At 37.5% G+C, this 27139-nt stretch overlaps 1 protein-coding gene across 3 annotated transcripts; it reads left to right on the top strand.

Moving 5' to 3' along the window:
* Positions 1-26537, top strand: fam107b (family with sequence similarity 107 member B). Of its 3 annotated transcripts, XM_082182780.1 has the most exons (5): positions 1-165; positions 5503-5529; positions 19359-19536; positions 25296-25452; positions 25535-26537. In XM_082182780.1, the coding sequence occupies exons 3-5, from the start codon at positions 19409-19411 to the stop codon at positions 25652-25654; spliced, it is 405 nt and encodes a 134-aa protein (XP_082038906.1). In that variant the 5' UTR covers positions 1-165; positions 5503-5529; positions 19359-19408; the 3' UTR covers positions 25655-26537. The 3 variants fall into 3 exon arrangements, with proteins under 3 accessions (XP_082038906.1, XP_082038905.1, XP_082038904.1); XM_082182779.1 differs by lacking the exon at positions 5503-5529 and having other exon boundaries at positions 2-165; XM_082182778.1 differs by lacking the exons at positions 1-165; positions 5503-5529 and adding an exon at positions 18181-18337.
* The last annotated feature ends 602 nt before the right edge of the window (positions 26538-27139 follow it).

The raw sequence follows: 27139 nt of genomic DNA, 5'->3' as shown, positions 1-27139 counted from the left end.
TTACATTTCTAAGGGTCCTGTCTACAACTGAACTGTTTCCAAGAGAGAAAAAACAGATTTAACAGACACACCTTCATAAAAGGAGAGGGGAACTGATGTCTTTCCTACTGAGGTTGATCTGAAGTCACTTACCATAGAGAAGTACCGTTCAGGACTGATTTTGAGGTATGTGTGTGTGTGTGTGTGTGTTTGAATGTGTCTGTTTTCAGGACGCTTTGCATCGAAACGCGTTATTTGTCGTAGTGGAAATGAGACTCGCGTTATTGGAAACAATGTTTATGAACAGAGTCATATGATATATTGATTGTATAGTGAATGTGTGAGACAGTAGATCAAACAATGAGCAACAGAACAATAAAGCGCTCAAATCACGCGCTTCAGAACGCAACAGAACAATGGCAAACAAATGTTTGAAATAATGAAAGTAGACGTATTTCATATTTCTTGTTTATATACTTGTAAACTTGTAATATATATATATATATATATATATATATATATATATATATATATATATATATATATATATAAATCTATCAATCAAATTTCTTATTTCTATTTTTTTTTATTCTATTATTTTCACATTCTGAACAAAAGGCTAACTTACATTTCAGAAAGTAATAATGCATGCAGGTTGAGTAAAAAGTATAGTAGTTCAGTCAGCAGCAATTCCAAGCACATGGGACGTGTCATGTCTTGTCTTGTCATGTTTCCCTCACTGTACAACAGTCTCTCATTTAGTGTCAAAGATTTCCGTTTGGAGTTGCTTTTGTCTTATTCATTCCTTAGACCTTCTCATTTACACTAAAGCTACAGGGGAACTTAATAATATTTGTATATTTCTAAAAATAGATGTTTTAGAGTTGTTTTAATTACTTTTACAGTAAATAATATGTTTAAGTGAACATAATCTGAGCACATGCTCCACATTGACTCTGATTAATCAGCTTGTAAGTAGAGATGTTGCAGTAGGCTATGTTGTTTATGTTTAATGTTCAGTATGATCATATCGAAACTGGTTTTCTGTATTAGAGGGGATGTTGGGGGGGTAGGAAGGGGTTGGTTCCGAACACATGTGTTTGCAATTTGGAGGCTGTTTTGTCAAACGCCTTACATCTGTTTTTTGATCTTTGAACCAGTCCCCCCACTAGTGCTAGTCAAGTCTTCCAGTTTCTATTTGCCTATCTCTTTATCTGTTTCTCTCTCACACACACGCTGCCTATCATTTGCCGTGTGTGGTTTCCGTTCTGTATAACCGTGAATGTGACAGAGAAAGTGAGATAGAGAGAAAGACATGACTTCAGACTTCCCGTACATGATGATGCTTGTCTCTTGTGGTAGGACAGTGGAGTTGAGTGATTAGAGATTCTCTCGGTAGTCACACAATGTCCTCAGCCTTACAAAACAGCATTTTAGGTCATGGGTTGGTTACATTAAGAAGTAACCTGTCCAAACTGTTCTGGCTATTATTCTCAAGCTCTTACACATGGGGGTCAACCCAGGGTGCATTCTGCTTCCTTAATTTGACCTTTCTCAATAGATTTCCTTTGAGATATAGAAAATTAGATAGACAATTAAACTGTGTAGCCTATGTACTTTGACGTGGTTATTAAATGCACTTAAATATTAAAGATTAATACTTTGGCTTTAGTTTCCTGGTATACTGGGAATCACCATTTTTTTCCCAGCTATCTGAACACACTGTGAGTCAGCAGCATGCTCGGGTCTAGACTGAATTTGTCTACACTGCATATTGAGTGCATGCTGGTTTGCATTTATATGCAGCATATTGATTAACCTAATGAACATGTTGCTTTAGAGGAACTACTTTCTGTTGTGGGGCAGTGGCCTTTCTGTACACTTGAAACGCATTGAAATGGATCTTTGTTTTGGTCTGCGTGTTCACACGTGTGTGTGTGTGTCTCCGTGATGCTCAATGTGCTTTGTTCTGTTAAGGCAGAGCTGTTCTTTGACAGGTCTCTTTGTTTTCCCTTGTCTGCCCGTTTATAACGCATACCTTCTCATGTATCTCATATACATATTAAAAATGATGATAATACATCATTTTAATATGACTGCATATGTGTCTCAGCCGCACAAAGGATTCTGAGCGATATCTGCTCATTAAAGCATGATGCAATATTCATGTAGGGTTTGAAATCATAAAGCACAGAGTGCATGTTTATGTTCTTTGTTTCTCGTTTCCATGGTTTTCTGTGGTGACGTTGACACCCAGGGGCTGGATTATGAGTTGTTATGCTAAACAGCTTGCGTTATGTTTTGAAGAATGGGTCGACGTTGGGATTTGTTGTTTGGTGGATGGTTTAAGATGGGAAGTTGTAGAACAGATAGTTTTGCATTCATTATTTTGTCAAATAGAAGTGCATACTGTGTTTTTGTTGGGGCACGAACAAAGAGTTTTTCCCCCAAACCCATTATTAATGTCTCAAGCGTCTTTGGCTTAATGTTAGGTGAGAGGCAGAAGAGGATGGAGAAATGAGATAATATGCAGTTACATGTGTGATGCAGGATTTTGTTTAATATATAACGGTTTGTTGTTAATGAACACATGCGTAGAGCGATATCTTGTGCAGTTTGAGTTGGAGAAATTATCATTTGGAGAATAAATCTGGGTTAGGATGGGATTTATTTAGCACAGCGTTTAACAGAATCACAGTTGCATCATCCAATTAAAATGGTTTTGATTTCAGATTCAGAATTCCGTTGTAGGAAATTGCATGCTGTTTTCTATTTGTTTTGTTGTTGTGGTTGTAATTTGTGTCATTCACGCCATCATAAAAGTCTGTGTGTAAGCTGTACCTTTTGCATATTGTTTGTACACGAGTTTAAGTGTAGGCTATGGTTGTGTGAATTATAGATCTGTAGAGTAATCCAGACACGGACAGCTGTCTATAAATCCTTTAGTCGGATCTGACCAATAGCTGCTTCGCATTCTGTTTCGCATCCCCCCCCCCCCCCCCCTCCCTAAATCAAACAAAGAAACATGACAATCAGATACTACCTCTTCTCTCTCAACCGACGTGGTCCAAGAAAGCTCACAGGGCAGAGGGAAGGCTGGACTAATGGATATTGTGTCTGATTCATGACCACAAGATAAATCTAAATCAGGATGTCACAGACTCGGGTGAAACATTCTGTCCTGTGGAACATTTCATATTGTCTTAATAGATGCCCAAAACTCTTGAGAGGTGATGTGCCATTGTAAATATAACTAGATATTCTCAGTTTTGTGAAGAAAGAATGATAATTGCTAGAATTTTCTGTGTGGTTTCTAGTGTGTATCAGGTGGTTCCTAGGAAGTTGTAGGTGGTTTTTAGGATGTCCTAAGTGGTTGGGAGGATGCTCTAGTCTAGATCAACTGTCGCACCCCAAAAGTGAGGTTTGTTTGGGTGGCAGAGTTTGTAGTCAAACAACAAAAACATAGTTCTAAATGTTTTTTCTGAAGTGAGACTTTTATTTTGGAATATGTGTGTGAATGCTGTTGACTCTGCTGTCAGACACAGTTTAAGCAAATGCGTTGTTCTGATTTAATGTGGTCAGAGGAGATGTCATGCTATATCAGTGTCCTTATTCTAATGTTATTTTCGTAAATTGTTATGAAATAAAAAGTCTCACCTCAGAAAAACAAACTTTACTGACCTGTCAAACGTTATACTGTGCTTGCGCGCAAATGCGGAAGGGCATAAATGCATAAAGAGAGCAAATGAAATTACAACGTCTTAGTTACGTTGTTAATTGGTAAGTCATGAAATTACCCAAACATACCTATAAATTATGTAACTGGTACGTCATGTTTTAGCTGGGAAGGATTTGCACGTAGGATGTTCATTATATTCATCAGGTTCAGTGTCCATATGTTTAACAGTTCATATTAGTATTGTGTATTTACCATGGTAATGGTAGTTTTCATAACCTTAACCCAAAATACCACTTTATTTTCACTTTGTGTGATTTTTCTATATTTTTTTTTAAAGATTGTTTGGTGGCTCATACCAACTTACAAACTTTATTGTATTTACAAATCTAGTTTGGGACTGCTATATAATAGCCTTACCTTATAATAATGTTTATTCATCAGTGTTAGCGATATTCTTAGAGTTAATGCTAAGTAAAGTGTGTGACAACCATTTCTGAGAAATAAATTTGCTTGGTTCAAATTCCTAAAAATGTCTGTCGTGGCATGGGGGAATGTGGGTCCCACGGCCAAACCAGTTGCGAACCATTGCTCTAGATGGTTGCAAGGATGTTCTAGGTGGTTAGGTTACTTACTGTACACCTGTTATATCATCTGCAATGCAAAAATCATTGATCTGATGATCGCTCTTAAACAAGCTGCAGGATTTGAGGTATCATTATTGTCCATAGCACAAATGTTGATGAAGTTTAGGGTTACATGATTGTTCAGATCACTAACCCTAGTAGTGATACTTCCCTTGAATGAGCAATAGTAATAGTGATACTTCCCTTAGCAAGCACCACTAACAAAACTTGCTGTCTGTTTTCAAGCAGACACACAAATGGTATGCAGACACCTGTAGTTTTTCTTTCTTTCAGGTTAAATACATCTGTCTGTGGGGACAGACAGTGCCAGGTCAGCAGACTCTTTGATGGCTTATCCTCTTTATCATGAAGGCAGCAGTTGGCATTTTGTTGTCACGCCTCTGAAGGGTAGTGTTTGCAGTTTTTAGACTTTCCTGTATATTCCTGTATTTAATTGATGTTTTCGGTGTAAACGCTGGAAAGTTTTGTTATGGAATATGGGTAGTCTATGTGAAATTGTAGATTTAGTTTTCTGTCCCTTTAAGTCATAGTAAAATAGAAATAGGACAGCAAATGATGGGAGGAATAAGGTCTATTAATGAACATAGATTCAAAGTCATGTTGCCTACATGAGCACCACGGATCAATGTATCAATCCAGTGTGCTCTGCGATATTTTTCATTATCTTAAATCATTAGTCAGTAATCCTAAATGTGACATCCTTTTGCATGCATTCACACACACGTCCCCAAACATACATTAGCACCTCTCACACGCCTCTTTAACGTAAGCTGTGACCCAGCAGGTGCTGGCCACAGCTGAGCAGAATCAATGGGCCCTCTGTTCCGCACTCTTTGTTCTATAGCCCACAGTTGCTGGATCCCTCATATACATACTTACACACACCTGACCCATTCTGGACAGTTGCTGCACCCCTGAGCTAGTCCCCATATGGTCAGGGGTGAAGCAACTGTCCAGAACGGGTCAGGTGTGTGTAAGTAAGTATGTATATGAGGGAACTGTGACCTGAGCATGGAGATGCTGGTTTAGGTTTAGGTTTAGCTTGCACCATTTGTCTTGAAGGGATAGTTCACCCAAATTTTTTTAATTCTGTCATCACTTACTCACCTTTATATCATGACACAACAAGATATTTTGAAAATATTTTAAATATTCAAATTTCAGTGCTTCAAAATATGTTTTTTTTTGTGTGTTCCGTAGAAGAAAGTCATACAGAACGACATGAGGGTGAGTAAATGATGACAGAGTTTTAAGTTTTGGATGATCTATTCCTTTAAGACCAGAACTATTTTTTGAGATTTTGTTATAATACATATAAATGTTAGGCAAAGACAGCCACTGATCTCTGCTCCAGGTGCTTTACCACATGTATTCTGTCAGCAGGGACCATAGACTGTAAAAAAAAAATGGACGTAGTGTCTGTGACGTCACCCATAGGTTTCTGAAGAGCATTTTTGAAGCCCAAAGTGGGCGGAGCTGGCCGTCGCCATCTTGGCAGCGTGTCACCGCGCGTCACGAAAATGGACGTGAAGGCATAAATGAAAATGGGCAAAAAGGCAGGATTAGCTGGGGTGACGTGACGGCTAACAGACAGCAGACAAACGGCTAGTAGTGATGGCAGCGGCAATCCACCTGTCACCTGCCAGCCACGCCCTTAATTATGTTTAATTATGAATTAATTATTCACCCCCTCACAGTTGTCATGAAGGGCAAAATTAGCTATACAGACCAAAACCACTTTTTGCACCAAGCTGTAAACACATATGGAATTGACTCTCTTTTGCAGCCTGTCTCTAGCAGCCAGTCGATGAATTGCTGTTTAAGTCACTTCCGTGTTGGTTTCAAGAGAGAGACAGGAAGGTTGCCGCTTGGACGGGACCTAATTTTGTCCGTCTATAATTGTTCGGATCGTTGGATCATTATCATTTGCTATTGTTGTGATCGTATGTGAGTGACAGGTTGTCCCGCCCTCAAGCCAGTAAACGCATCATCAAAGAAGGGAATAGATGTCACTGCAAGTGGAAGGGGGATTTTTTTTTAAATAATGATGTGCAAGGAAAATAATTTATACTAAATACTGCAATATTCCATAATAAACAAGAATTATCAATTTTGATTCCATTATTTTAATTATCGATTATCACACGACAACGATCCAACAATCCAATCATTTTCCAGATGTATAAATTTGCATTTCATGCATAACGTTTAATATATTTAATAACGTTTAATAACGTTAAAGAAGAGTGAGCGATGAAGAGTTGGAGCAACTTTTGGAGTCCATTGTTGTCCAATTAACGTGTATACACTCTTAACCAATCCTGACTATAACCACGTTTTCTTAGTCTGCTAGTCGGACTTTGCAATTTCAGATATGTTCTAAATATGAATTATAATATGAATATTTCAATATTCTAAATATGAATTATTGCTTTAGTTCGACTGAATTTAAACTTTAAAAAAACTTTTATAAAGACCTGTATGCCATGTATAGATCTATTCAAAGAGTTTTTTTGTTTTGTTAAGGTGATGGCAAATTCTCTGTGTGTGTATTAGAAAGCCTTTGCAGGTTCATCACATTCCAGTGGTATGACACAACATGGTGTTGCACTCGCTGAATAATCTCCATTCATGCAGTATCTCTCCTTTGGAGCTCCTCTCTCTAACAACACACCCACAAAACTAACATAACCTACAGTTAATTCCAACACCGTACACTCAACTCATTGCTTTCTTATTTTACCCTCACTCATGACTGTCATAAGACATTATAGTCATTTGGTGTTTGGTCACAGCTGAAACAGAATAGAGTAAAGACTTGAACCAAGAGCAGAAAAAGTTGGAGGTTAATAAGGGCATGTGGGGTTGGTGGGTGAGAGGAACAGGAAGTTGTTTTTTCTTTTACAGTTTGTACAAAGCCCCACAGAATTGAGAAAAGGCACAAATGAGTGTGTTAAGCAGTAGGTGGTGTGACGGATGTTTGAACACGGATGTCGAGAGAGTGTGATCTTTAGTATCAGATAAAGTTGTGACCCACACAACTGATTGAGCAAGAGTGAAAATATGAAGTGTATGTTGTGTACAAGTGAAAGATTTGTGTCTTTTGTTGTACCTAAAGCATACATGATGGATTTATAGCTATTGGTAATTTGGTACAATGCAGTAATAGACTCAATACCAGCTCACATACACAACTTTTTTTCTTATGCCTTAACCCAGGGATGGCCGTTGGTGAGGAGGATGTGTTTTCCTCTGTGCTGTCGTACTGTCAAACAACATCTACTTACTCATTTTACTTGGTTGTTATTTAGTCAATTTATATACCTGTTTGATAGCTTTTTTTTTTTTAATCTGATTTTAGCGCATAGGGGGCACTTACACTACACCATTTTCAACTAAAAATGGAACACTTTTTTTATGCATTTTGGATAACAACATTTAATTTTTACGACAACGGCTATTTGGGGGCCTAAAAACGCAAAGTTTTTTCCCCCCATTATTGTCAAAAACGTGAATTTGTGTACCGGGATGGCATGCATATTCAGTCTATAGGCACGTAATGTTTCTTTTCAAAGTGACATCGCCAACTACTGGTCTGACATGCATAATATTCTCTTTTTTTTTTGTCGTTTTCGGAAGTGACTTAAATTGCAATTCATCGACTGGCCTCTAGAGACAGGCTTTGAAAGAGAGCCAATTCCATATATCCCCTATGTTAAAATGCCCTAATTTACCGCAGAAAAAAATGTGTTTACAGCCTGGTACAAAAATTGCTTTTGGTCTATAGCTAATTTTGCCGTTCATGACAACTGTGAGGGGGATGAACAAATTTTTGTAACTCATCCATTTAAAGTTATATTAAGCCTTAAAGTTCTGCATAATTAAGGGCGTGGCCACTTGAGTGACAGGTGGATTGCCGTTGCTGTCACTACTAGCCGTTTGTCTGCTGGCAACCAGGCACCTCAGCTCCACCCACATCCCGCCTCTTTACCCATTTTCTGTTATCCGGGAGTGACGCGCTGCCAAGATGGCGGCGGCCGGCTGCGCCCACTTTTAGGCTTCAAAAATGCTCTTCAGAAACCTACGGGTGACGTCACTGACACTACGTCCATGTTTTTTTACAGTCTATAGCGTGAACTGGGATTGTTTTGACAAAGTTGTTGTCTGCACGTGAAAGTGCAAAATATTTTTTTTTTCGTTTCTAGAACACCGTTGTCGTGTAAACGTGTTCTTCGAGAGAGGTCATGAAAAGCTACATTTTGGGACGTTTTGTTTCAAAAAACACTTGACTAACATTATTGACTAACAAAAAAAATGCATAACATGAGCCTTTTAAGGACAAAAGACCTGCGCCCGTATCCGAATCCTCTCAGAAAGTTCCTAATTTAGCTTAAATTTCTACGTTGGAGTCTTAGCTTATGGGCGATTTAGGACCAATCTGAGAGCAACTCTTAAGCGAGAAAAAGACACAACTTTCATCTTAGTGAGGAGGTGGGACAGACCCCCCAACTGTGATTTTATCCGTGTTTGGTTGTCCAAGAAGATAAAACAAAAACGCTTTTTTAAGTATAGGGTCTATTTTAAGCCCTCACTTTGAGAAATTAAATTACAGGTGTAATTTTTCCTGTTTTACCTTTTCAAAAGGTACACCTTTGTACCGAAAGAGTGCATTTAAGTCCCTCAGAGGTACAGATTGGTACCAAACGTGTACATATTAGTACCTAGATGGTACATATTAGAACCCTTTTGAAGGGTACTGTCCCAGTGACAGCCTTTGTACTTTTTTTTTCTGAGTGTAACATATTTGACAGGAAATGAACAGCGACACATTAAGGTTCTGAAAGTGCTGTATTTGATGGTGATCACTTTGCTTATAGAAGGTTGTGACAAACCCAAATCATCACTGTTGCATTGTTGCATTTTCCTGTTGCCAAATATGTTACTGTAGTTATTCCATTTCTGTCGGAGATGTTAGCAAGATCGGTCACAAACATGACTCTGCACGATCTAATGTGTAGGGTCTTATTAACTCAATGACATGCATTGTGTGCCACACATTTCTTCTCCTTCACGTTTTGTCCATTTTCTCAGCTGCAAAAGAAACCAGTCCCCGTCCATACTCCTAACAGTTTTGGACCTTAAGTCCTCTTTTAAGGGTTAAGATGTTCTCTGAATTACTTTTTTTAAGAGGAAACGCCCACATTTCTACGAATTGTGTCACTAGGAGCCAGAGGTGTAAAAATGTTACTCAAGTGAAAGTACAAGTACTGAGGGAAAATTTTACTCAATTAAAAGTAACTGGCCAGAATCGTACTTGAGTAAAAGTAAAAAAGTACCACATTAAAATTGTTCTTGAGTATTAAAAGAGTAAAAGTAAAAGCAAGAATGAAAACTAGAGATTTTTGTTTAAGCTTTTAATCTCTAAAAACATGAAGTGAATGAACCACATACAAGGTTTTATCCTGCTTTAGAAACGTTTGTATTTAATTGTATTTAATTATCAAACTATAAGACTACTATCTAATGCCAGTATGCAACATGCTTTAAACAATCCACTAAACATACTTTTACCACTAAAAGAAAAGAATTTGCTACGGTACGGCCACAGGTTCGCAGCTGAATCACGTTCTTCCTCCATTTTCTTCCACTGATTGACTGTTATAATGTCTCTAATTTCCAGGTTGAGGTGCTGTGCATTGAGAGCCTAAGTCCCTCCCCTCCGCTTCCGGCTCATGGGACCTTATTTCGAAAAAAATATGTATGGTAGTCAATGGCGAGAGACAACTTATCTTTTTATTCCGTCTGAACTGTGCCCTGAATTACACATATGATGTTTGTCAATTTAAAAGATAATTATGAAAGTCAAGAAAGTCGCAGTTTGTCATAAAACAGAAGAGTAACATTTAGTTTTATGTGAAAATCGCTTAATGAACTACATCTCTCGTCTCGCACTATGTATGTCACTGTCGCTCGTATGTGTGCAGTCTGGTACAAAACACTCAGGCATGACTGCGTAACATTACGATTATAACGTAAGACTACAGAAAAAATGACAGACGTTAGCTTCAGTAAAGTTAGCTTCATTCATTTAGAGAAAAGGTATGACGTCACATGGTTGCCTTTTGGGTTTGTAGTCTTTGTAATTACGTATTTTCACAGTCTTATACCTCAACAGTTTTACATCAAACTAAGACTTTCTTGACTTTAAAATGTATCTTTTAAATTGACAAACATCATATGTGTAATTCAGGGCACAATTCAAACGAGATCAAAATATTTGTTGTCTCTCGCCATTGACTACCAAACAATATTTTTCCGAAATAAGGTCCCATGGTGGTCAACCGGAAGGGGAGGGACTTAGGCTCTCTTATGCGACATGAAGTCACTTCCAAAGGACCAATGAACATGTCTGACCAATTTCATGGAATGTGAAAACGAATCTCATTGGCAGAATAAATTACATTTAAATTAAACTGGGCATGAGCGCAATTCAATTGGTTTGGTAATAGCAAGGGAAAATAGAATGAAGTGATCTCCAAAAAATAAGTACTTTTTGACTAAAAATAAAATTGTAAGGAGTAAAAAGTACTTTTTTTTCTTAAAAAAATGTAATTAAGTAAAAGTAAAAGTATTGATTTTTAATTGTACTCAAGTAAAGTAAAAATCCCAAAAAATAATACTTAAGTACAGTAATCAAGTAAAATTACTCAAGTATTTTACACCTCTGCTAGGAGCAACTGTTTACTCTAAGATTTTTCATGAAGACTCCCATTTGCCACTGCGCTTGCACACATAAACAAGTGCTTCCTTTTCCCAATATGCAGCAGTGTCCTGACATTTCATCACATGACCTCATTTTCTTGTGGGCTACTCGAGGTCAGGCCTTGAAATGCCAGAGGTCCTGCCTTCACTCAGACCGGAAATTTGAATAATTCTAGACCTTTCATCCTGATCCAGCTATAGTCTCATACAAGCTGTTTACAGCTGCAAAACATTATTTGCCATATTGTATGTCAACATTGTTTCATTAATCAAGCCTATTGACTTTGCAGCATGTAGTGTTGTTTTTGACATCCACAGACACCAGAGAGCAGCAAAAGGAATAGAGATTGTATTTTTTGTTTTGGTTCAAGCGTGAGAAATATGTCAGTCCAGATGCACTTATCTCTTTTGACCTGATTCCTGTGTTTATTAGTGTATAACCGAGCTCTTCTGCACCACAGCAGACACACAACCCCCAACAGCAATGCCCAGGTGCGTCCACAGATGGCATGAGTGCAGGCGCTGTGTTGGTGTTTTGTCTCAGCATTGGCATATGGACAGTATCGGTTTTTATTGTTATTTTGTAGTTCGACTGTAGTTGTAACAGGGTTGTGCTTTGTACAAGTGACATGTTTTAATCATACAGACTTTAGATGGCAGTTTAGGCTTCAACCTTATTGCTGTGGAGTCCAATTATTTTCTGTTTTTCATTTGAATGGCTAATGTATTGGGGGTGAGTCAAGCAGTTTAATGCTAGTAAGATGAAGTGTCTGACCTCTGACCCTTCAAGAGAAACCCATAAACGTTGATTTCTCTGTTCTGTGGAGAACCCTTGGTTTATGAGATTTAACATTTTCCACTGGCCCAGCTTAATTAAATAGATGATAATCAGCTTAAAAATCTGTTTAGGATGAGTGTGACTGTTTTTTGCTGTGGTCTTCTAAATGTAAGTTTTCTAAACCAAACTTTTGCATTTGTGTGTGCATCGATTGGCTAATTGTTCATATTTAAGATCACTCTTTTTGAGTGATTATAAATGATAAAGGTGACTTAACTATGTAAATAATGCTAAGAATAAGACCCCTGTTTCAATTTGTAAAAACAAGCAAAATTTTATGTACAGTATACTTACCCAAGATCAGAGTTAGTGAGTCCATTTGTTTATGTGGCCACTGATGCATATTTAGCCTGGACTATTCATTTAAAGGATTACATGTAATCAGTTTCAGATCTCTAGCTGGTTAGTGGCGGTCTGATTCATTCCTGTTATGAGAAGACAGGCGGTTCAAGAGAAAATGAGGAGGAGAAATGAATCGTCTAGAGAACTGTTGATACGAATTGATACCTCTGTGGTCTGTAATGACTGGTGGGGTGGGATGTGGGGGATGGTCCGGAAAGGCCTTTATGCCAGAAGTAGGGTTAGGTTTTGTTTAGAAAAGGGTTTTCTTGAGTGTTAGGTTAGAAATGAATACATTATTAAGAATGGGTGAAAGTGACAGCACTACAGTACTAGTGAAAGGGATTTTGGGATCGGGGAGGGGCTAATATACCCTCCTGCCGTGTGTAAACGGTGCCCAATAAGGGTCAGATGGTGCAATAGACTGCCAGCTGCTCCCTTCCTCCCTGCATGTCTCTGTCCGTAATGAGAGCGGAACAAAGAAGTGGCATCCTTTCCACCTCCTCCTCATCTCTCTCTGTGTGTGTCCCAGTACTTGAGTCTCACAAATAGCTTCATTTTCATCTCCAAAATGTGACCAAAATGGCAAGGGATTTTTTTTTTTTGAGTTTGTCTGTTTCCTGTTATTGCCGCCCCATGTCTTCGTTCAAGGTCTGTGTGTGTGGGCATAGGAGAGATGACTGGAAAAGGAAGCAAAGGGTGATTGATTAAGGTGCGGCTTCCCTCTGTTTTGTCCTATTATGATGTAGACCATAAAATCAATAACATTCTTTAAAAACAAAAATAATCCAAATACATATTGGGCCATATTGTTGAAAGTATTGCAACAGTCTGTATTGAAATTCCCTATCATGCTGTTGGGGTCACATTTCAAGCCTGTGAATTGTGGAAGTCATCTTTAGAAAGAAGTCATGCAACAGCATGAGTCTTAGCAAATCTGCACAAACAATGTTCCAAGTATATATCCACTCAGAAATCATGATGTCGCTGTGTGATCATTTGCAGTAATGGTTAGTGCTCAAAGGGAGGTGTGGGTGTTTTCTTTTTTGCAGTTCCCCAGCTTTAATTGTGGAAGTGTGTAGGCATGTGAATTTGTGTGTGTGTGTGTCTGGAAGAGAGGGTTGATAACGGCCATCCAAGTCATTATAAACTCTATTTTTTCCACAATTCCAGTGAAATCTCCTTGTGCCTTAATTGCTAGAATTCCAGGCAATGTAGTTTCCAAATTATTACAAAGTTACAATTCCAAAGAACTGTTGTCTGTCTATCTGTCTGTCTATCTATCTATCTGTCTGTCTGTCTATCTATCTATCTGTCTGTCTATCTGTCTGTCTATCTATCGGTCTATCTATCTGTCTGTCTGTCTGTCTCTTTAACACAATATAAATGCCATTCACACACACACACACACACACACACACACACACACACACACACACACACACACACACACACACACACACACACACACACACACTCCCACTTTTTATTGTTAGTTCTTCTGGTGTTAGGAATAATATAGGCCAAGTTTGTGAACATCAATCATTGACTTGTAGATGTGGTGGTTATGTGCATGTCTTCAAGAAGAATGGAAAGCACATGTCTTCAAGAAGTATGGAAAGCATCTTAGTACCATCTTAGTCTTGTTGTATTGGGGTGGAACTTGAAAGTTACAGTGTGTTTTGCAATGACATGTTTCAAAAGATCAAGGAAAATTGGTTTTGTCATGATATACCCGTCTCTTCCAATGTCACGCATATATCCCAATTTTGAAGACATATTAAGAATTGTACAAGTTAAGTTTAATCTCTTGAATTAGGGTTATAATTTTAAATGATTTGATCTAAACGTCTATTTCTTGAATTTTAAGTCTTAAAGGGATAGTTCACCCAAAAGTGAAAATTCTGTCATCATTTACTCACCCTCAAGTTGTTTCAAACCTGTATGAATTTATTTTTTCTGCTGAACACTAGTGGTGCAACGGATCATCATTGATCCGTGATCCGTTCGGATCAATATCTTCGGTTCGGCACACACGTGATCCGCGGATTAATTTATGAAAAAAAAAAAAAGTTGTGCGCATGTTCAGTCCACACACAGCGTGGTCATGGCGAGCGGAGGAACGGAGGAGCTTGAACGCCCCGCGTCATATAAATCCCCTGTATGGGAGCATTTTGGCTTCCCTGGAACACGCGTCTATTTCGCTTCAAACGCTCGCTTTATCATTATACGCGCGCGGCGCGTCCTATTCGCTTTGGACGCGCGAAAGGATTCAAGCTGTTCAAGCATCGAACTAGACGCGAATTTGACTCTCTATTCGCGTATGGTGTGAACCATAGACTGTAAAAAATATGAACGCGGCAAAATGAACAGGCTGCGATGTAAGGCTGGAATGTGTGTGTGTGTGTGTCAGACAGAGAGAGAGAGAGAGAGAGAGAGAAAAAGAGTGAGAGAGAAAGAGAGAGAGAGAAAGAGAGAGAGGCACGGGCGCGATCGAACAATCACACACACACACACACACACACACACACACGCACGCTGTTTAAAAGCAAAAATTATCTAATCTTTTGGACATTATATTGCATTGGTTTTCATTTCTTGTCCTCAAACAGAGTAATCTGTTTATTTTGAAGTTACACATTCTACATTGATTAAAAAAGAAAATCAAATGTGTTTTTAATGGTAGTATCATTTTATACAGAAATAAATGATTTATAATTCAGATGAGAATAACGTTAAAGTTAATTAAAATTTTAAGGAAACAAATATATTGATCTGAAATATAGCAAATTAATTTTAAATTCATTCAGGTAGCCTACAATTACCAAACATATCTCAAGGTCATTTGAATAAAGGGTGACAGTCTTTCATTATCAACTGTTGTTGTGGACTATATACTGGAGAAGTATTTGTTCTCCATTTGAGTGAGATGTTTTTATGTGGCTAATTGAGCAAAGTGCTTCCATATATTTTATTATTAGTAGTATTAGTTCAAGAATAAAATAAAAATATCGGATTGATATCGGTATCGGCAAATAGCCGATATGCTGCGGCATCGGTATCGTATCGGAAGTGAAAAAGTAGTATCGGGACATCCGTGGAAACACATCAAGCATGGCCACGCATTTGAAGCGACATCACCTTAGTGTTTCACTGACAGGAGCTCAACGTTGCACAATCAGACCGGGCTAAAGCCATCACAAACGCTATCAGTGTGTTTATAGTCACGCTTCATGGAATGAACCCGTCGCACACCCACTGTTGATTTTATATATTTTAATTTAATATTTTTAAAATGTTAATAAACAAAAAGACAAAACTTGTGTTTATTTGTCTTGTCTTTTTTTTTTTTTTGATCCGAAAAATGATCCGATCCGTGACTCTGATCCGAGAAACGATCCGAACCGTGAGTTTTTTGATCCGTTGCACCCCTACTGAACACAAAAGAAGATATTTTGAAAAATATCGGTAACCAAACAGTTGATGGACCCCATTGACTTCCATAGTAGGAAAAAAAAAATACTATGGAAGTCAATGGGGTCCACCAACTGTTTGGTTACAGACATTTTTCAAAATATCTTCTTTTGTGTTCAGCAGAAAAAAGAAATTCATACAGGTTTGAAACACCTTGAGGGTGAGTAAATGACAGAATTTTCATTTTTGGGTGAACTATCCCTTTAACTTCAAGTGAACCTTGAACAAAAGCACTGCAGCTTTTAAACATTAATGCAAATCTGGCTGACATGCATGATCGCCCATGAGTATTGTGATGTTAAATGAGAGCTGTCCCCTTCATGTGCAAGTCTGTGCTGGAACAAGGTACAAATCTGAGGACTGGCAAACAGATGCTTGCCTAACACCTCCAGTCCTCCTTAATGAGTCACTAAACCGTTTACAAGCATTCCTTTAGTACATGCACAAACATAGGTATGCATGCAAATAAATGCTCTGTCTGGTGTGTCATTATCAATGCACAATCGATCTGAACATATTTTGAAATGCTCAGCCTTGGACCCACCCATGCTTTAGTGTTGTGGTGGTCACCATAGAGGCGTCTGTGCTCTATGCAGGGTTGAAGAGTGCAGCTCTGTAATTAAAAGCTAGATCTGAGCCTTTTAATAAATGCACTTGTCCTGCAGGGCTCCATGTGCAGAGACTTAAGCACATAAGCAGTACACAAACCTTGCAAAAAGGGTTGTTGATACTGTGACATGAAGTGGAATGTAGTTCACACTATGTTTATAGGCCTACATATTTATAGAAATGATCAGTTATATACCTGTTTTAAGCGAAAGATATTTACTCACTCTCTCATGTTCCAAACCTGTATGACTTTTCCCCTGCAGAATACAAAAGTCAAAATATTTTAAATTTTCAATTACAGTGAATGAGGGTTTGGAAAAAAAGCGCCATAAAAGTGTTTTATGACTTTTGGGCCATATTGACACAATATAATAGCGAGAGCAATTAATATAATTATGAGAAGGAAACAGACTGCAAGTCTTTATTCACTGATAACCTTATCGATAACCACGTTGTCAAGATCACCGATTGAAGTCAGGGAATTAAAAAACTGAATCAGTCTGATAATCATTCAGGAGTGAGTTTCCCAAAGACTATGGTCGCAACTTCCGTCGTTACCAACGCAATTCAGCGGATCTTGTGAACATAGTTGGCTAATGATGCTTTTGGGAAACGCACCCCAGAGCGGTTTTGTCAGCTGAATCAATTGATTCATTCAAAATATTCACATCAAAAGAATCATTTTCATTTTCAGTTGAACTATCCTTTTAACTAGATAAGATCGTTGTACCATGTTGACTTGAGAAATGTTCAGAGTTTGTGAAACTCTCAGCACAAACTTTCAACACATTCTGATGTCAACAGGAACTACTCTGATGTCAAAAGGAACCTTAAGTGCAGCTACACACATTATACAGCTGCCTTTGACGCACAGCATTAGGGTAATAACACCAGCATCCACTTTCCCCAAGGTATTCTTCCTGAATGCATAATGAAATTACTGGTTGTAAATAACACTGAGGTGATAGGCATGGGCAAACATATCAGAACGGGAAATACTAAAGTTATTGCAACAAAATACAAAAGCACGTATGTTGCTACTCAATTACATGTATTTAAACAGTGACTGTTGAAAAAGGCTGTAAGCAAACATGGCCTATTAAGAGTGTTGATTTTGTCCTTGAAGGAGTGTCACACATTTCAAGCAGAGACATAATTCACCCTTGGGTCTGAAGCATTCGCTCTGTGTTTGGAATGTCCGCATATTGTTCCTTAAAATTAAATTATGTCAGGACAGTGAAAACTCAAGGCTCGTGCGTCATTTGGCTCATGTCTGGTTGTTGGCGTGATTGACCTCTAGTGGTTAGCAAATGAACTGCAGCTCAAATTGTACTACACTACGTACCACAAATAGGCTACTTGGACATCTTTGATTCTGTAATAAACTATTACAGAGTCAGACCAGTGTTGGTATTTTATTTATTTCATTATTTGATATAAATACAGACACAGTATGCCATCTTGTACACCAAAAACCTGCACTGTTTACTCTAAATCAATTACATATTTTTAAGGTTATAAGAAGATTATAAAAGAGGTAATGCACATTAATGTGTTCAAAAATAACACCCCTGATTTATGAGCACTTTGAAATATTGTTTACATTTCTGTATCCCCATCTCGTTCAATATTTTCCTTCTTTTAATAGCTCTAAGCTCAAAGTTTCTTCTATATATGGAAGCACACCTGTGTGAATTCTTTAGTTGGGAGTGTTCATCATTTTATTGGCGTGTATTTGAGGTCACACTCTTTGATGTTTCTATCTCGGGTGATGAAAGATTAACCGGGATGTTTGAGGGAGCTGCTCTGGCAGGGGTGGGTGGGCTGTTAGGTAATAAAGCATCAGGCGGAGTCAGAAGAGCTGTTTATAGTGCGCAGCGCTCTGTCGGAGATACAGAGCTGCAGTTTCATCTAGCTGTGGGAAGTAGTTCCTAATATCCTGAGATTTTGAATTACGCTCAAACGCAGAGATGACAACCATGTTCAGATACCCCGTGTTTCCAGTCCTTCCAGGTGAGATTTGGAGGGGTAAATGTATGCGAGTAGCTGGCAGATAACATGGACATGCATTTTTTTTGGAAAACAGTGCAATTTTAGGTTTAATGTAGAAGTGAAAGTGTACATTTTTAGATGCTGTGTCGTTTAATGTTTTATTCACCTTTTCACTGTATTTTAAAATAGTCCTGCAAATATATGTTGTATCCTAATTGAGGTTAAAAAAGTATAATTTGATATTATTAATTATTAGAATAGTTAAATGGAGAAAAAATACCCAAATACTGAGTTGACCTACATGTACTTAATGTTTTTCACATATATGTGTGTCACATGGATACTATAATGTAAAGTATTTCAAGTGGTGTTTATCATGTTTATTCAGATATAGTTTATCAAATTGCTGGTTGTTTCAACATTTTAATTGCCTGTGTGATAAATGGTACATGCTTGTTTGTTAGTGTAAAACTAGTGTCTGCTATCCATCCAGCTGTAAACAAATAACCATGTGAGATAAGTCACATGGGCTCATCATTCATCTTCTATTTAATAATATCAGATAAACCAACAAGAGAGAGTTTTATTGCCTGATATGAAAGTTTCAGTGAAACCAGAAGTATGTATTTCCCCCTATATATCCTACAATTATTATTATTAATATTATTATGTTTTTTTAAATATGTATTTTGATCCCATGGGCCATTTGGGCAAACTTAATTCTTTGTTGTTTTATGTCAAAAATATTGTTTTATTGTTGACATATTAAAATGCAGATAATGTGGTTTATGCTTTTCAAACACCTGATTTGTCAAAGAATTTTTACGTGGCATAACTGTGTCATATATGCATATTTCTATCTCTATAAACACTTAACTATTGATCAATGTGCGGTTTTTGTCATGACTGTGGTCTGTGTGCATACTAATTACATCTGTATTATTTTGGCACTTTTAATTTTTTATTTATTTATTTAATTGCAGCACCTTTTGTTTATGTTGTAACATTTTAAAATGTATGTCTTTTTATGTCTTTTTCTCAGGTCTGGACCAGGCAGACATACCAGAGGGACTGTCCCGTGTGCGGAGCATCATGGCAGAGCCGGACTATATGGACAGTGATGGTGATGACCTCATTAAACCCAAGAAACTCCTCAACCCGGTGAAGTCCTCCAGAAACCACCAGGACCTACACAGAGAGCTCCTTATGAACCAGAAAAGGTGATGCACATACAGCCTACATTAGATCAGTCCTCCTACATCTGTTCTTTTTTCTCTGTGTCTCAGAATTCACTGTTCGTTTTTGTTACCAATTATAAACTCTTTTATTTATGACGTTAAACCTGAAACAAGTCCTTATTGCCGTCCTTTTTCATATAACAGGGTGATATGAAAAAATATTATATAACACATAGAAAATATCCAACCACATTTCATCACACTTAATCAATCAGAATCAAACATTCTCTGATAAATGCCTGTATGACTTGTTATGCGTCATATAAAGATCAATTTGAGGCATTCCACTGTTGCATATTTCAGAAATGAGTTCTTAAAAAGTTAGTCTTTCTGAAAGCTGATGCTACCTAGAGGACTTTCAGGATAAGATGAATGATTTCCCCCTGGCAGATCCCTCTGTCATTGTGTCCTGTATCTAGGCAGACAGGAACCGGGGAAAAATGCTCTGGAAACAATAAGTTTGAGTCACTCGTTCTAGTCCTCTCTGCCTCATTCTTTTTTTTCTCTCCGTCTCTCTCATTCTCAGTGGTGATGAATTGCGACAGCAAGTGTATACACATGCTCCTTATTACGTAAAACAGTTTTTTCTTTTGCAGTTGGAAGTTATTAGGAAGATCCCTTGAGGGTAGAAGTTGTTCTTGCAGCTTTGATGCGAACAAAAACTGATATGTCACGACACAAGTCATTTATGTTGCAAGAAATGTATAACACACACGAAGTCTCGGTTACCAGCATGATTACATAAACTCCTGTCCACTGATTCTCACCTCCCACATTAGTTGAGCATGTAGAAATCTGTTTGTGCAGGAATAGAGAATCCGAATCCTCCGCTGGGGATCTTTTCCAGTGATTCCCAATCAGGAGAAAATGTATACTTAAGTAGGTTCCAGGCATTGTACTTGAAAATATTAGATTTTGCTTTGTTATTATACCTGTAAGTCTTTGTTTCATGCAGGTCTGCTGATTTGTAAAATAGTGTTGCTTGCATAATTTATTGTATTCAATTTACAATTTATAAAAAAAAAATTCTTGGGTGAGAAAAATCTCCATGATTGCCCCCAGAATAGTACAAATTTTTGAAAGACAAACAAGCGCAGGTTTTGTATTAAAGAGAGAGAATAGAATGTCTAGATTTGTTTAAAAAAATGTTTTGTTATATAAATAAAATATTCAATTGTTACTGTGAGTAGGCAAGGAAGGCAGTGCCTCCTTAAAAAACTGGATGACAAAATAATCCATATTACAAAAATAAAAGACGCAAATATTACAAAATGTGACATTAAACATTGTATAAATCACTCGTTTTTCTAAAGTAACATTTTCCAAAAGTGTTTGGTGTAGAGGTGTAACTAGAGATGCACCGATGTGAACATTTTGGCCGATAACCGATAATTCTTTATATTTGAAAGCCGATAACCGATATATTGGCCGATAAATCCTAATCCAAATTTTTATATAATTTTTGAGAGCCTGATTACAAAAACAAAAGTCTCACCAATAAAAGCCATATACCAAGCACACAATTATAATGTTCTCATTATAATTTTATGTAGACTATATGACAGACTTGCAGTACATGTTACACTTAACTGTACTTTCCTTTTTTGAAGTGATTCAAATCATATTCAAGCAATTCAAAACCATCATGGCGAACAGTGCGCATCTGAAGTGCGCCGATACCGATATGGTGGCCGATATATCGTGCATCCTTAGGTGTAACGTTTCGGTACGGTACGGATGTATATACAATATCTCCAGTGTAATCAAACTTTTTTCTGCCCAGAGACTGCAGATGAAGTTTAGCTTTTTAGCTACTTTTGGGGCAGTCATGGACTGTCCATTGTCCCTGCTAAATGAACTAAACACTTAGTTTATTTAGTGGCGATGAAGGGGTTTTACGAATGGGGTTGTGGATGTACATTAGATCTAATCACTGCGGGCCTTGAGATCATGAAGACCCTCAAGAAAGAGGGGCTCTAATTTCAATTTTCACACTTTTTGTATTTTTCCTTAAGATGTTATGGAGTCTTACTTGCTAGAGATAATTGAGGATAATGGATAATTGAGGGTGTGTGCTTGTTTTGGTTTAGGAAAAGGGAACATTTCCATAATCTAAATGGGATTAGTTCCAGATGTGGTGCTCAGAGGGATTCTGAAAGATGGAGAGTTACATAAGAAGGATTACAGCATCCCCTAGACTTCCCTCCTACCCTTTCTATGTTCCTTTCTCTGTTCTCTTTCTCTGACACGCACCTTCTGTCCACCTCCCACCCTCTGTCTGCCTCCCACCCTGCTGTACACTAATACTCAAAGTGTTTCTGTACACTCAGAATTGTGAAATCAATTCTACAGCCAGGGCAGAAGGTGAAGAACACAGAGTGATGGAGAGATGAAGGTCAGGTTATATATAGTCTGTTGCATCATATATTAGATAATGTATCGGGTTGTGGAGCAGGGTGGTCTTTTATGTAATCGAGACCGGCCTCTGCTTTGTTTCTTTTTTGTCTCTATTCATCTGTCTCATTCGCCTTTTTTTCTGTTATATTGCCCAGCTGTCTGTGATGAGTAACCACAAATAAGGACAAAGTGTCTGTTTCTAGCAGTTTCCAAGGGACCAGTGTGTTCCAGCAAACGGCAGTGTTTTATAATCGGTGACGACACACACTGGCATTCCTGAAGATGTTTGTACCTTATCCATTCACAGAGCAAAAGTATTTTTAATCTTTTCCTCCCAGGCACAGCTACAGTAAAACCATCAGTCTTAAAGGGATAGTTCACCTAAAAAGTAAACTTTGGCAATCTGTATGTCATTCAAACCTGTATGACTGGCTTTCTTCCAAATTATATTCAAAACAACATTGGACCCCATTGATTTTCAATGTATGGACACTCAGAACAACACTGATGGGAATGACGTGAGGGTGAGCAAATGATAGTTTTGAGTGAACTATCCTTTTACATACAGAGTCTGGCAAGCCGATTTATCATCCTAAAATCAATTCACTAAAGAAATATAGCTTGTTTACACGGACCCAACTATTTCTGAACGACAATGAGAATGCAAACATAAAACCACACCTATGGACAAGTACACATCCTTATATTAATACTGGCTCAAGGAAAGACAATGGCTTTCAAAAAGTCCACTAGACAGACTAATGTACCAACCAGCAAAGCTCAAGAGGCCAATGAAGAGTTGACTTTGAAAAGGCTCCATGTTAAGCCTGAATGTGGGAATGGGTCTATTTATTCTTTCCTTACTGAAATAGTTTAGACCAGCTGTCTCAAACTCAGCTTCTGAGAGCCACTGTCCTGCAGAGTTGTTTCCAGTAATCCCGAAGACCTTGATTAGCTGGACCAGGTGTGTTTAATTAGTGTTTGAGCTGATCTTTGCTAGGCTGTGGCCCTCCAGGAGCTGAGTTTGAGACCACTGGTTTAGACTCCGAGTTGAGAATATCAAAATAACTCGCACTGTTTCCAGTGAGCAAAGATGTCTAAATATCAAAAGACAAATTGGATTGGACTTCTTTTCTTGTGATGGAAACGCACCATTTTATTAGTTTCCGCTTGGCAACACATATTGCTAATGGATTTAATCATCAATAAGATCTGTGCCCTGAATCATACACCAATGCATTGTTTATTCGTATCAAGTTTATGGCATGTAGCTGATCTGTTATTGCACTCATAAAGTAACCTGCACAACAGACACACTCCACCCATGTGATTAATGTCTGATGTGCTGCCGTTTTTATTTCTCAGAGAAGAATGAATAGTTGGAGGGAGAAAGTAAAATAGTGTTCAGAAACTAAATCAATGACATGACACAGAAATGGAGAACGGGCAGATGTGGTTTCTACTCTCACCTGGCAGAGATTCACGTAAATTCCATGTTTTTTTTATTTATTTGGGAGCCATATAGTTATATAACCGCTATCCAAATAGCCAAAACATTTAATCTCCTGTTTTCTCAGCTCTGATTTTCTCATTAGCTCCTCTAGTTTTTTCTTCATACTAGTCTAGACAAGTCTACAAGTTTTGGAAGGATTTACAAAGCAGTCAGCAAGTCTGTGGTGTGCCAGGCAAAGAGCTGGATCATGTTAAAATACAGCAGAAGAAGACTTTTTGTTTTGTTGTTTATACATTTTATTATATAGTATATATTAATATTTTGAATTAGCTTTTTTATATTTTCAGTTTTCATTTTCATTTTAGTTATAATTTTTAACAAAAAGCTGAAACAATTTTAATTAATTTTTTTACAAAAGCAATTTTAGGACTTCAATTTAAACTTTTCAGTTATTTGCCATGTCAACATTTCAAGTTTTTAATAGTTTAAGTTTTAATATTTATATTATATCAGGTTTGTTTCAATTTTAAAAAAATGTTTTTTCAACTGAAAATTAGTTTAATAGTTTTATTTTTAGAAAAAATTAGCAATGTGAAATAAATTATGAATTGTTACATTAGCCAGGCATTTTCAATAAATATTATATTGTAGTTATTTATCATTAAATTGTTTTATTCTCAGTCATCTGCCCTTTTAGATATCACATTGGCATCGGTCAATCACATCAGTTGACTCTTATTATTCCAAATATACTAGATGTGTTTCTCTGAAGTTCATTTCAAATGAGTTAACTGGAAGTGTTTCATAAACAACTGGTTTTAGGCTTGTTCATTTTGAGAAACATGAGATTGAGAATTACGCAACAAAGATGTCACAGCAAAGTACATCCATATGCTCTAAATGTACAGCAGCTTCTGGACATTACGAACCAATTCCAATCCCTAAAACCCACCCAGGAATCCATCCATACTGGATTACAACTATTTGGGGCAATCTGGATTTTCAGTCACATTATGTAACCCTATGGATTATTACCCTGAAGTGTGCTAGAGTCATTTTGCTCTTTCATTGAGTCAAATCTCTGAACAAAGTCATGAAATGGATTATGTTATGGTTTTAAACCCAAACTTTTTGAAAAGAGGTGTGCTGTTACTTTTCTAAGTGATTAGATTTACAATTATGGATCATAAAAACATTATCAAAAAACTCCCATAGACTTGCTTTGAAGGACTTGAGGCATCATGTCTTCACCAAACGTGACAGTTGTCAACTGTTGCAAATCCATTTATTCTTCGTGTCAGAAGTACACCGTAAAAATGTTGCTGCAATTAGTTATATCAACTTCAAATTTGTTGAGATAACTTAAATAAAGTTAACTAAACTTAATATTTTAAGTTGCACAAACACAATTTTTTTACTTGAAACAACACATTGTTTCTTATTCTAATGTTGAATTTTAAGTTGGGATAAATAATCACAGCAATAATTTTTTACAGTGTAGCGTGAATGCTTGAAGTTCGTCTGAAATAGAACATGGCATCAGTTTACTGTCAGGAATATGTTGTCGCGCCGCATCCAGTGTAGACAGCATCGTTGATTATAATGGGTTCTATTTGCTTTTGACGAGTTGCGTCGCGCCGCTCACATCCTTTGTAGACACAGTGTTAGACTTTAGGGTGGGTTCTTTTGACTTGGGTTTCCTAGCAATGACCCAGAACACTGCATAGCAACACCCTGGCAACCATCTATTATCACTCTTGCATCATGGTGGCGAGTTTTGCAGTGTTAATAACCACACCATTTTTCAGAAAATGTTAAAATCTAGTTACTTTTTGTCAAGTGTTTTCATTATCTCCTTGATTTTTATTTATATTTATTTTTTTTATCACAGGGGCCTCGCACCGCAGAATAAACCAGAACTCCAGAAAGTGATGGAGAAGAGGAAGAGAGACCAGGTGCTTAAGGCTCAGAAAGAGGAGCAGGAGGCACACCAGAAAAGGACGGACCTTGAGATCGAGCTCATGAAGAGACGAGAGACGCTCGAACAGGTATGTCCCCTCACATCCCAAGACATAGTCCCAATGAGCGGATCCAGAAATGATTGACCAAAATGATATTTTTCCTGTTTAGCTGGAACTGGATCAACATAAGAATGAAGAGGAGCAAGAAAACACCCCAGAGTTTGTCAAAATGAAAAGCAATCTGAGAAGAACCAAACAGGAAGTGGACGGGCAGGAGCGTGCCACCTAGAAACAGTTTCCATGGCACATTTGTTGACATGGCAGCTGGACTGTGGTTTATGGGGATCTCCTGGTGTTCCTCCCCCATGTGTCCCTGTGAAACAAGTGACTATAGACGAACGGTTCCTGTTGCCTGCTCGCAGAAGCAACCAGTATTCACGCAGCCTCTTTTCCTGAACAACAATCACAAATAAAGAGGAATGGAGAATAAACAACTCACACACACACACACACACAAACTCTTGCACATGGGCGCAGCCTCTATGCCACTGGTTGACCGGCTTCAAAGAACATGCATGGCGGAACAAACAAAGACCACATAATTACTTTGATGTTGGTTTTTCTTCTTTTTTTTGGAGGGGGGCACATATTTTACTGTTTTATTTTCAAAACCTAAAATGGGACACTGGATGGACTCTTTTAAGCCAAAACAATACTCTTTTATTTATGTTTAGCATAAGCTTTTGTTCAAAAGGGCTTCTCAAGACATTTTCTTCATGGTTGATGATTAAAAAAGAAAGGAATATAAAGTTACAACAATGCAAATTGTGATGCATCATGCTTGCTTTTTATGAATTGTAATATTTGTGCGCTCCCTTTGCTAAATTTCATAAGCAATACTAGTTCTAGTTTTGTGAGTTTTCTTTGCAAATATTTTTGTTATACCTTTTTTAATGAATACATTACTAATAAGTTAATACACTTTAGTTCAATGTGATATTAAACGCAAGCGCATGTGTTTTTTTTCCACTTGAATGCTAGTTGCAAGAGAAGATGAGATGTTTATTAAAGAAGAAAGACACATGGTTTTGTGTAGATTTGAGCCAATAAATAACCACTCCTTGTGTTCCCTTAAAACCTTCTTTTAATAAATATTATTTTATCATGTTGAATTCTTTAATTTGATCTCTATATAAATCTCTGTGTAACCAAGAAGTGCAAGTGATCTTATAAAAGAAGGAAGATTTCTATGCAGATGAAGAAAGTGGATGAGCAAGTGGAACAACAACTTTGAAATCCTGAAAATTTCAAGAAGAATAGTAGGTGTAAGTGAGTCAACTGGCATTTGCACAACAAGGTCTGCACCTCCCACAACATAAAATGAGACTGTCTATATAAACATGAGTCTAAACGATTCACAGGTAACTAAGATTTTAAAAGTGTTTTGCTTCATTTTGTATCTGACATCGCAGAAGACATGTTTAGTTAAATGCAGAGATGCAATGTTGAGACGCTGACCTCTTAATTACTCAAATGCTATTACATCTCTATGAAAATAGAGAAAGTCTTAATTCCAGGGGTTCTTATGTAACTGGGCTGTGTTGAACAGCTGGCAGCAAAAGTAGGTCTGAGTGAACTGTGTCACAGACACTGAAAGTATGCCTAGGCCCTTAAAAATATGTCCTTAACACAGCTGAAATAACAAGATCTGATGTCAGCCCCGTTTTCCCAGAAGTTCTCTTTCTGAATATTACACCATTTATGGCATTGTGTC

This window comes from Leuciscus leuciscus (genome assembly GCF_965113295.1).
Source record: "Leuciscus leuciscus genome assembly, chromosome: 10".
NCBI classification, from domain to species: Eukaryota; Metazoa; Chordata; class Actinopteri; order Cypriniformes; family Leuciscidae; genus Leuciscus; species Leuciscus leuciscus.
Note: the sequence above shows the minus strand (reverse complement) of the source record. Positions and strands in the feature narration are given on the sequence as shown.